Consider the following 13,001-nt stretch of genomic DNA (forward strand, 5'->3'; position numbering starts at 1 on the left):
TAAATAAATTACCACTAACTAAAAATAAAGAGAAAATTAAACAAATAGAGCATCCAAAAGATACAAAAATTGAAATTAAGGAATTATAAGAAAACAATAAAAATAACAAAAATACTAACCATACCAATATGCAAATATAGAATACAAATCTATAAGAGACCTAAAAACATCCAAAAACACCCAAACTACATAAAAGTAACCCCACACACACACACATAACAAAAATATATGTATATGTATATATATGTATATATACATATATGTATATATGTATATATACACATATATACATATATAGATATATGTATATATACATATATACATATATCTATATATGTATATATGTAGATATATGTATATATACATATACGTATATATATATACATATACGTATATATATGTACATATATACATATACATATACATATATATATATATATATATATATATATATATATATATATATATATATATATATATATATATATATATATATACACATATATACATATATGTATATATATACAAAAACAACAAACCGAACCCAAAAACACCCAAACAAACAAAAATACAACCACATAAATATAAGAAAACAAATGAACATATACAACCAAACAAAAATGCAATCAAGAATACATACACACACTCATGTTGTTTGGATGTATTTATGTATTTATATTTTTCACACTTGAAACCAAAGTTATGAAAATATATCAAAATAGATCAAATATGAATTCTAACTGTGACAAAATATTCTCAAGCCCTTAGGTTATCAAGCCTTTTGAAAATTGGTGCTTTCCAAAAATAGCAAACTCCTCCAAGAAGTTCAGAGAGCTCCTAGAAAGTCAAAACAACCTCCAAAAAGTATCGTTGGACTCAACTTGAACTCTTCAACTAATTGACATTGTTAGAATTTCTATCCAATAAAGTTGGCATTCTATACGAATCTTAAAACTTTTCAAGAATGTTTAAATAGATTGAAAAGGGGCATAATAAATTAGGTTGCCTAAGTTGGAATGTTGACTATGATAGGTTATGGTAGTTGTAAGGAATATTCTAAACAAACTTATAATATAAACTCGGTATGGACTATTGGACTTAGGCTTTGGGGTTTTGGGTGCTACACCTCTTGCATCTTGGTTCATGGTTTTCCAAAACAATTAGATGGTTACTTGTTTGTGACTCTTTTATTTTCTTAGGGTGATTGAAAAAAGTTTTCGTAGTGTGTTACATGTATATTATTATGTTGTCAAAATTACTCTATGACTTAATTTTTATGATACTTTTATAAGGGTATGCACCTAAGTTGTATGTAATTGTATTGTTATTATAATAGAATTAGTTTCCTCCTTTGGGGTGTGGGGTTATTCCCCTGAAAGGGTTTTCTGAGGTGTATCTTTATGTAATGATTTTGTGAGTTGAATGTATTTGCATCCTTGATTTTATCATTGAAATTTGCTAGATATGAGCTTTTCACACCTTACCTTCCTTTCATATAATGCAATGAGTTAATAATAACAATAATTTTTTTTAAGGTAAATTTGATAGCTATTTACATGTTACACATTCATTATGCCCATTTGTATACACATCTACATAGAAATGTAACAAATTGACATTGAGTTATATTAATCTCTGGGCATCATCTAGCCTAAGTTATAGATCCAATTTAAATAACTTGAGATTGAGTTTTGACACCTTTCAATTAATTTAATTTGAAAGTTTTTAAATTAAAATTGTGTGAGCATTTTCTAAGCAAAGTTTTGAATAACTTTTAGCGATCCACCCTCAGTACAATGATAGCAAACTCAAATGTTGCTATGGATCCATCTTTCAATGAAACTTTGTTATGAATCATTTAGTGATCCATGGTATTACTATGAATCCATTGCTCAATGAAAGTTTGTCATAGAACGTTCAACAATCCATCTCTTAATAATCTATAATTTTATAATCGTCATCTTAATAATAAATGATTGAACGTGATATAAAATATTGATAAATAAATTCATATATAATTTTAATTTAAAAAAATTTAAAATTAAACTACAATAAATTGTTGAAAAATTATATATTTAATATTTTAAATATATGTATACTAGTTAATTAACTAAAATTATTTATGCAATAATATTTTATTTCCTTAGGATTGGAGTCTTGGGCCAGATACCATATTTATTAGGTAATAGTTAGCCGTTGGTAACCTTCTAAAGCATGGTCAATTACTGATGTTGTTGGCTAATTGTGTATCATTAGCCATACCATTCCTTGCCAAAGTAATTCTAAATGGCCCAGGCCCACAGAGCGTAACATTTTGTTGACATTAACTTTGGATCTAAACAAGTGGCTTCTCAGGTTAATACTTTTCTTGCAACACTAGAGGACAACTGGAAGGTGTTTTGGTTTGATCGTGCCAACTAAGGTGAGTTCAACCTTCTAATGCCTCTGCATTTTTCTTTTGGATCTACCGTTAGACATTGATTTCGTGTATTATGTTATAGAGAATTGGAGATTATCGTAAAAATGTACTAGATTTGAATTAGATTTGGGAATTGGGTATTGTTAGAAGGAAACAATGAATTCAACTGGGAGGTCTGATAAGGCACAGAAGGCAGCTGTGCCTCTGAGTAATTATGAATTTGATTTTGGGTTAGGATCCAACTTTTCTACCAGTCAAAAATCCAAAAGCCTGAAGGAGCAGAAACATAACCCCACTCCAATTCAACCATTTTCAGCGTCTCAAACTCATAAACCTGCTCCAGCATGGACACCCAATAAGCCCTCATGGACACCGCAGCCTTCATCTACCCCTGCTTATAAGCCTGCTCAAGCCGGGGTTTCAAGTGGATGGAGTGGACAATCTGGGATCTCAAGTGTATGGTCTGCCCAACCCCAGATGGCTGGGGATATCCATGGAAAGAGTTGGGCTAAACCAGATTCTTCCAAGCAGGTTGCCAGTGGGATTGTTGGAGGTTTGAATTCAGGAGCTGCTCCCCATTTGTTTGGAGATCTGCTTGGGGCAGCCCTAGGGCAGCAAAAGAACAATACTCCCTTGAAGCAAACTTCCCCTAACACATCCTTTTCCATGAGTGGCATGTCAGCGGCATTGCCTAAAGGTGGAATTTCATTGAAGGATCATCGGTCTGCTGTACGATCTGCTCCTGTTGAACAGTTTGGGAATTTCGCTGGAGCAAATTCAAATAGCGGAAATGCTAGTGGCGGTGGTGATCCATTCGATGCTCTGCCTACCTTCTCAAACAAAAGCTTTAACTCATCACAGGGGGGTCATCCATTTGTAGCAAAGGAAGTTCCACTTAAATCTACTTCTACTGTCAGTCAAGACCCTTTTGCGTCTCCCAGCAACGAAGGAGTTTTTGGAGTTTTTCCAAATATTTCTGCGACAAACAACCTTGTAAATGACGATGGATTCGGAGACTTTCAAAAAGGATCTGCTAGCCACTCTTCTTCTGCCACTGTGAGTGGAGATCCCTTTGCTGCATCCATGAATGTCTCCGATGATCTATTCAGCGGTGCTTCAATACCCAATTCATCAAATGCAGGGGATCCTTTTTCTGGTTTATCTTTTGGGGCAACAGGTGGGAAAAATGGTAATACGCAATTTATAGATCCACTTACCTCGTTTGCTTCCTCTACCAAAGCACCTGCTAAAGCTGCCGATCCATTTGAAGCGTTAAACAAAAGTTTTACTTCTCAGAAACAGGTCGCACAAGAGAAGAGCAAAGATCCCCTGGATTCTTTATTCACTTCTTCTACTGCTAGCCAGAGAGGTTTTACAAGTCAACCGCTTTCTGAGACTGATGACTGGGGCTTGGACGGTGATTTTGGAGGTGCTGACACAGGTCCTACGACAGAGCTGGAAGGGCTTCCTCCTCCTCCTGCAGGAGTCAATATTTCAATAGCGAAAGATAAAGGTATGGAGAGTTATAAGCAGGGTCAATTTGCAGAGGCCATAAAGTGGCTCTCATGGGCCATGGTTCTTTTAGAAAAGGGCGGCGAAGACTATGGTGTTTCTGCAGAGGTCTTAACTTGCAGGGCATCATGCTACAAAGAAGTAGGAGAATACAAAAAAGCTATTTCTGACTGTTCTCAGGTAGGATCCTTTCATATGACTTTATTTTTCAAATCTTGTATTGTACTCATTTCTATCTGGAAACAAACAGTTGGAAGACATTTTGATACCATTAGATATTTGATTCGTTTGGTTGGATATAGGCTTTAGTCAAATTTTTTCTTGGAGTCTAGTAAACACTAAACCCAAATGAACATGGAGAAAATAACAATCTGTAATCTGATCCGCTTTGTACACTTCTTTGAAGGTTTTCTGTATTAGTTATATCGAGTTTTTCTTTCTTCTCTTTTTGCCAAAGCTAAAAACATTCACACTATTATTTTGGTAATTAAAGTGATATTTTTTGAATTCTCTGGTGTGGTCTAATGTCCACCACCTCTCAGACTTGTAAACAACTATTGCATAAAAGTAATTTTGAGGCAAAAACCACAAGAGGCTGTAGATGTCATTATAACTATTACTGTACTTTTAATAATGGCATCACTATTACGAAAAGAGTAATTAAGACAGCCTTTACCATTAAAATCTCAGAAATACCTATACAATTACTATTATCGTCAGTACTGGGCTCTAGAAATCACCCTCACCCGTGACACAAGCATTCTATCTTCATACCAATGCTTTAACCAGGAAAAGATAGCACATAATATCTGAAAATAGTTAACTGCATTTAGTTGTGATTAGAGGCCAGTGAGTATTCTCATCTTTTGAAATCCTTTTATTTTCTTAACTGCAGTTCTCAAAAAATGCCATCATTTCATCCATCTCTAAAAGATTCCAAGGAAGTGATTTTTTACCTCAAAGAAGTTATTCATTTTTTAATTATAATATCAGGGTATTATCACATGGCCCTATCCCTAGGTCATAATGCACACAACGAGATACAAACCAAAACAACCGTGCAATTAACTAATGCAGGGTGATAGGCACCAAAGGAACATAAAGACCAGTTCCAATATGTAATGTCCCCCTTTTGGGATTTTCCTTAATTTAATCCTAAGACAACAATTCCAACTTAAGGTGAGAACTATAATATAAAATTTACCCAAACTGAAGACATTTTATTATGATATTTAACTTAAAATTTTAAGAATAGTTCAGAAGATAGAACTTATCTTTGCAATTAATACTAACATTTCTCCTCTTCTATATTTGCCCAATGTCTTTCCTTTTTTACTGCAAAAGCTCCTTCTTATTTCAGCATCAATACTGCATAATCCTCCTTCTATATTTGCATATATCTTCCTCGTCAATTCTTCATACAGAATGCTTTTATAAATGACCATCTTGCAATGCTCTGTTCATGTTCATATGTCTGTTCGTATTCCTTTCCTTGTTTATTGATATTATTAATCCCGTTAGCACTTTACTACTGAGGCATCAACGTTATAATCATTCCCAGCTATATAGTCACTGTTCTGAATCATTGCTCATTATATTTCCTGTCATGGTCACGTCTTCTAATATGTTTTATTTTTCTTCGATGACCTTTACATCCGTAACGAATATGTGTAGACCTGGCCTTCAAACTGTTGTCTAAATATCTTATCAAATGATCGATGGGATGCAGCTTGTCTCTTTGCTCTTGCAGCGTTCTTCCCAGATTCAGTTGTCTATCCCCAAAGAACAATGATGTTACTGCGTGTAACTTAATAACAGTTCTGATCTGATCTGGTCGGTGGTGACTCCTCTATTGTCCGGCTATGATGCCCTTAATGGATGATCTCAAGCTTCTTTATGTATGTCTTCCTTATGTGACCATTCAAGAATGGAAGCAACTCTTATAAGAAAGTTGTGTCTCTTAATAACAAACAGGAGACTTTTAATCACATCCCTTATTATTATGAATCGATCCTTAAATATTGGCAACTAACAATTCGTTTACCATTAATTATTGATTCTTTAGAGAATCGTTTATATTTAACCCGTCATCTTTTTGCTAGCAATTTATATGTAATATATCGATCATAAATGCTGTTATGTACCATCGAACAATGATTTATTCTCCGTTGTTTATGACTATTGTATATTATATGAAAGGAAAGTCGACCTGTGTTTCTCCATACTCTCGATCAGTATGTATCTTCAAACTGTTACTTAATGGCTGTACTCTTTTTTCATTCAGCCTCTCTAAAATAGAAGGCTCAAACAAGTCTAACTCAACCAAATAAAGTTATATCTTTAATTTATATTTCAATATATACTTTGCCGATAGAGTTGTCTTGCCATTGTCTCCAATGAATTGCTGTGTAAGGCTGACCCATCGCTTAAGTCTTACAGACTTATAATCACATATAAAGATAATACAAGGAGCTTTCTCAATATCAACAATACTTGATGGAGCCTTGTTTGGTTCTAGAAAGTAGGATTTGGATGGGGACATCACACAATAGAATCGGACAAAAATGATCTACATAACATCAAAATGAAAGCCATTGTTGCTAAGAAGTAACCTGAGAGACATGCAAGAAAGTAGCATTAAACATATTCGCAAAGAGGGACAGCACATCATCTTTGTCACAGCTCCATCACTCCCCAGTGGGAAATGGCAGCATCACCATAATTTTTATTCCAGCACTCAAAATCTCTGTTGGCCACATCATTACCTGAAAGGTGAACCATATTTATAGTAGGTTGCACCACCTTGGCAGCATAACCCAAATAAACAATGTGCAAATCATAGATAAGCTTCGTATGGTGTGCTGATCTAGTTACTTGATTATTCTCATATGATGGCAGAGTGAAACCACTGACAACCTCCAATGTGCCCCTATGGTGGGACACAACCATATGCTTTGATTACCTGCTAGATATCTCGAAACATGTCTATCAAAGTAGCCACATCCTTGTATAATACCTTGTAATCATCTGCCAAAAACAAGCCAGAGTCTATCCCTGGATAGACTTCAGTTTCAGATGCCAAGATATTGTCAAACCCTATAGGGTCTATCTTATTGCCCACGTCAGCAATTAACAAGCTCTTCAAAATAATTTCACATTGCCATGTTGCCTACAGCTGACACCAATCTCTCTTTAGTATCCCCCATGATAGAAGCATGCATCTGAAAAACACTGGTATACACCCTTTGTCCCAAAAATAGCCTTGACAAGTTTGAGAGATATTGCATTGAGGCAGTTAAAAATGTTGATTTTCATGATCAGATTAACAATAATGAGCAGGAAATAATAATGCAGTCACAAGAATCAAAGCACACAAATAGAAAGGGCACACAACACAAGTTTACCCTGGGAAAACCTCCCTCTTGGAGGTGAAAAACCCAGCAACAAGATCCAAGTTTATATTAGACAATATCAGCATACAACTTTGTTTACTGCACTTGAAGCAACATATAAATAGGAACAGCAGACTGAAGATTCCAAACTAGGGCACAAGGAATAGCTTGATAGACTTATCTGCACTATCGAGATTTGCTGTTTGCTGTCATGCAGATCATTCACAGAGCATAGGAGTGAATTTGCTGACTGTGGATATGATTTGCTGCCACTGAGACAATTCACTCACACAGGAAGATAGTTCGCTGTTCCTAGGACTGAATCGCTGACACAAGAGGATAGTTCGCTGCCTTTTTTTAAGGCTGATTCACATAAGGCTAGCAATGAATAATATATATGTCTATTGTGTAGAATGAATCTTGTTTATATACAAGATTCATGTTTAAGTCTTCTAAGTCGGTCTTAACCAATTCTCTTTATTTTACATATTCTACTTTGCACTTTGGCGCCCAATTTGGGGCCTACATAACTTGCAATATGTGCCACGTTACCTTTTGGACCCAGCCCTATTGCTTGTCCACACGTTACATTTGGGCCCAGCCCTATAGGCATCAATTGCTTAATCTACACGTTACATGGGAATAGGACCCAGCCCTATAGACATCAATTGCTTAATCTACATGTTACATGGGAATAGGACCTAGCTGAGTCTCCACGTTACATCAAGAAGAAGGGCCCAGCCCTATAAGGATTCAAATCCTTATTTATTTTCCTCACTAAGTTACAATAAACTAACACTCCCTCTTAACTAGGGAGGAAAATAAATACATAACCATATTCACATGGACAATCCCATGGCATGAATAATTACAATGTTTAAGATTAGGGCCCAGCCCTAATAGTACAATCAATATACAATTCGTGATTTGATCATGCAATTATATTACAATGAACCTTTACATGATCTTCTCTTGCAATGCCTGCAGAGGATGAAACCAACGCTTCATAACTTTACACCGCATGTAACACCATGATCTTTCATCATGCACATCTGCAGAGGATGACAGAGACCTTTCCATATGCTCACCTGCAATAATTAATAACCATACAACATAAATCATGCACAACCGCAGAGGATACATAAGCTTCTTCACTGAGAAGAACAACCTGTCACCTTGCACGCCGCAGAGGGTGAACTCACCTTGCACTCCGCAGAGGGTAGAGAGAACCGCCACCTTGCACTCCACAGAGGGTGGACTCACCTTGCACTCCGCAGCGGGTGAGAGAGAACTGCCACCTTGCACTCCGTAGAGGGTGGATGATACACCCAGTGTATCATAGAATATAACTAGGACACTTGTTAGTTTCCACATAGAATATAATAAAGGAAAACATTTGCAATAATCAAGTAACACATTTATCAATTCCATCATCAGAGAAATAGATCACAATGATTAGAAACCAGCAATAACATTCTACTGAGATAAAGAGTATTTTGAAGATGTCATGGGACTCCCTCTAAACCCTATCTAGAAGATAAATCCACAACAAATTTCTGACTTAAAGTTGGAACCAAACTTAAATCTAAAACAGAATTTAACTTAAGGATGGATCAACAAACCAATAGATCAAAAGAGGAAATCTTCACGATTGAGAGGATTTGATACTTCATTTATGTTTGCATCTTCTTGCTCATCCTGAATTTGACAGTCCCTTGCAAAGTGGCCACGCTTGTTGCATTGGAAGCATCGGATGTGGGATAAGTCTCTTGGTCTTTTCTTTGAAGGAGGGGTAGGAAAGCTGAAATCTCTATTTCTCTTGAAATCATTTTTCTTCCAATGGCTGCCTTCCTTCTTAGCCAAGAGGACATGTTGCTCATCATAAGGGTTCTTAATTTTTCCTTTCACAACCAACCAAGACACTTCTTGAATGCAATCTCCCATTAATTGATCAAACTTAGGAAGCTCAACTTTGGCACAGATTCCTTGAACAAATGGTTCCCAAGAGGGAGGAAAACCGTTTAGGGCAGTCATAGATAAGTCACTGTCTTCAATGCTCTTCCCAATGGTGGCAAGCTGATCTCTCAGCTCAAAGATTCTCATGAAGTAAGCAGCAACAGGTTCTTCTTTCTCTAATTTGATGTAGGAGAGCTGATTCCTTAAGGCAACGATGTAACTGGTATTGTTGACTTCGTACATCTTTTCCAATGTAGAGAACATCTCCTTGGTGGACTTCTTCATGGAGATGGATGGCACCAAATGATTTTTGACGGAGTCTATTATTATCCTTTGAGCTTGGAAGTACTTCTTCTTCCAATCTTCTTTCTCACTTGCACCCTCAGGTTCCTTAGCATTCTTGCTAACATACTCAGCAAGATCATTCAATGCCATCATTATCCTGACCTTCCAAGAAGAGAAATTTGTGTGACCTTCCAACCTATCTTCAAACCTGATATAAGAAGCCATGGGGACTAAACTTTTGAACAGCAGGTTAGAAGGAAGCACAAATCTGATTGCAATCTCAATACAGACCTAGGGCTCTGATACCATGTTGATTTTCGTGATCAGATTAACACTAATGAGCAGGAAATAATAATGCAGTCACAAGAATCAAAGCACACAAATAGAAAGGGCACACAACACAAGTTTACCCTGGGAAAACCTCCCTCTTGGAGTTGAAAAACCCAGCAACAAGATCCAAGTTTATATTAGACAATATCAGCATAAAACTTTGCTTACTGCACTTGAAGCAACATATAAATAGGAACAGCAGACTGAAGATTCCAAACTAGGGCACAAGGAATAGCTTGATAGACTTATCTGCACTATCGAGATTTGCTGTTTGCTGTCATGCAGATCATTCACAGAGCATAGGAGTGAATTTGCTGACTGTGGATATGATTCGCTGCCACTGAGACAATTCGCTGTTCCTAGGAATGAATCGCTGACATAGGAAGATAGTTCGCTGTTCCTAGGACTGAATCGCTGACACAAGAGGATAGTTTGCTGCCTTTTTTTAAGGCTGATTCACATAAGGCTAGCAATGAATAATATATATGTCTATTGTGTAGAATGAATCTTGTTTATATACAAGATTCACGTTTAAGTCTTCTAAGTTGGCCTTAACCAATTCTCTTTATTTTACATATTCTACTTTGCACTTTGGTGCCCAATTTGGGTCCTACATAACTTGCAATATGTGCCACGTTACCTTTTGGACCCAGCCCTATTGCTTGTCCACACGTTACATTTGGGCCGAGCCCTATAGGCATCAATTGTTTAATCTACACGTTACATGGGAATAGGACCCAGCCCTATAGACATCAATTGCTTAACCTACACGTTACATGGGAATAGGACCCAGCTGAGTCTCCACGTTACATCTAGAAGAAGGGCCCAGCTGAGTCTCCATGTTATATTAAGAAGAAGGGCCCAGCCCTATAAGGATTCGAATCCTTATTTATTTTCCTCACTAAGTTGCAATAAACTAACAAAAAATATTATTTGATCCTAAAAACAGAGTCGTCCTCTTTTCAGTGTGTCTCTCACAAAGCTCTTGTATCTCCCAGCCATGAGAAAACGCTCTAAATACAGCCAAAGAAACAAAGCACATCCAACTTTGCAAGATTGCTAATGCCTATGCACCAAACTACCATATAGCCCCAATAGAATTTTGCTGTCATGAAATCATTAAAGCTTTGCATGAGTGACAATGAATTGCTTAATTAACTAATACGAAACACCTGTACATATTCGTGTGAAGCAATACATCATTACTTTAGTAGAAAGTGGTACAAGCAAAGATCATAACCATTGGCCACAACATACACCGTATTCAAGCTGTCTATACATATTTATAATGTTTGAAATACTGTCCCAATTGGCTATATCCACACATTTTATAGCTGAAAAATTGGATGAATCAATTCCATTGTTAGCTCTGCAACCTTATTTTGCTTTCGATAGCAATATTTAAAAAACATTGCATGGAATTTTTACCCAAAGTTGGATGAGTCAATTCCTTTGTTAGCTAATAGGTCTGCAGCCTTATTTTTCTCAGTAGCAATGTTTTAAAAAACATTGAATTGAATTTGACAACCCAAAGTAGCACTTCCTACAGATAAGCCCTTAAATTTCAATTTAGGCTATGAGCCTCTTTAGGGCATTCATTACAACTTGGTTGCCCCCTTCCGCTTCTCCTATAGCCTGCATAGCCTGCATTGTAAGCCTGAGACAGGTTCAGTAGGAAAGCTTCCCACTTCACACAATTGTTTGCTTTAGCTGTAAGAATCTGGAACCACCAGCCAATAATTTATCATGCCTGTCATGGATTAAATAGCCCAACCCTGCCAATCCTGGATTACCGTGTGAGGCACCATCAAAGCTAAGCTTAACCCTACTTATTGATGCACTTCATCCTTTTAATCTTTACAAATTTTACAAGCTTCTTCCACTTGAATGGGCCAAAGCAGCTGTCATTGTGTGCATGGTTTGTATCCCTTTTCTGCATCTAATAATTAAAAAATTTATTGAAGCAAATAAAGTGTGGAATATTGTAGAATGTATTGAAGCTTCATTCTTACGTTGCTTTACTGGTGCTTACTTGACAGGTGTTGGATCATGACAAATCAAATGCAGCTGTGCTAATCCAACGTGCTCTTTTATATGAAAGCACTGAGAAATATAAACTTGGGGCTGATGATTTGAGAAATGTTCTGAAGCTAGACCCTGCAAATAGGTTGGCAAAAAATACCCTGTCACGTCTGATCAAAATGGCTGACTAAATTCAGTTAATTTTATGGTATCTATTTTTTTTTGAGCTTGTTTCTTGCCTGATACCAAAGTTCTAGATCAGATACACATTATGTAGTAAGCCTCTGTTAAGGAGTCCTCAGAATGGAGGAATGCTTATTCTTTTTTATTCTAAATTGTTTTGTGATTTCTTTGGTAATAAAATGCTAATAGAGCTCATTATGTTGTAACTTGTGTGGCACAATAATCTGTGACTAGATTGTTATAGTTTCTAGGGTTCATAATGGACTTCTACTTGAGCACCAATTACGTAACCAGGAGGCTGCATCTATTTCATTTTCTTATGTCTATTTCAAAAAATACCTGCATTAACAGTAGCCTTAGGATAATAACCATCTGTATTGTTTGTACACAACACAATTGCACACTCGTAGACAAACGTTTATGCAACGTAGTCTAAAGGCTAAACTGTTTAAGAGGCTTTTGTGTTTGTATTTGTTCTCACAAATAATTTTTCATTGCGATTTGCTGCATTCTTGAAGGTGCTTGAGGAATGAATTGCAGTTGGTTTGTGTTACCCATTGTTAATGTATTACTTATCCCTTTTTAATTGTTGTGGGTTGTTGTGAAAGTTCCATTTGAAAATTCATATGGTTAATGGCCATATAGCGGTTGAAAGTAATTGTGATTTTAGTTCTTTAAATAGATAGACAACTTCATACAATGCTTGTATAATTTTTGATTCCATCTGGATTCTGAATAGATATCTGTTCATCAATATCACTTAATTGATGCTGCATCATGTTTGTTCTCAAATAAAGGAGCAAATTTTGATTTAGAAAATCCATTTTAGGCTTGCAAGAATGTTTGTAATGACAGCACGATGAGGGCCTTGTTGGGAATAAATTTCTTTCTCAAATTATACT

At 36.2% G+C, this 13,001-nt stretch overlaps 1 protein-coding gene across 1 annotated transcript; it reads left to right on the forward strand.

The window, feature by feature from the left end:
- The first annotated feature begins 2,274 nt into the window (after positions 1–2,274).
- On the forward strand, positions 2,275–12,305 carry LOC131056065 (uncharacterized). Its single transcript, XM_057990396.2, has 3 exons — positions 2,275–2,422; positions 2,502–4,111; positions 11,934–12,305. The coding sequence occupies exons 2-3, from the start codon at positions 2,576–2,578 to the stop codon at positions 12,105–12,107; spliced, it is 1,710 nt and encodes a 569-aa protein (XP_057846379.2). The 5' UTR covers positions 2,275–2,422; positions 2,502–2,575; the 3' UTR covers positions 12,108–12,305.
- Positions 12,306–13,001: the final 696 nt, after the last annotated feature.

The sequence above is a fragment of the Cryptomeria japonica genome, chromosome 2 (genome assembly GCF_030272615.1).
Source record: "Cryptomeria japonica chromosome 2, Sugi_1.0, whole genome shotgun sequence".
NCBI lineage: Eukaryota > Viridiplantae > Streptophyta > Pinopsida > Cupressales > Cupressaceae > Cryptomeria > Cryptomeria japonica.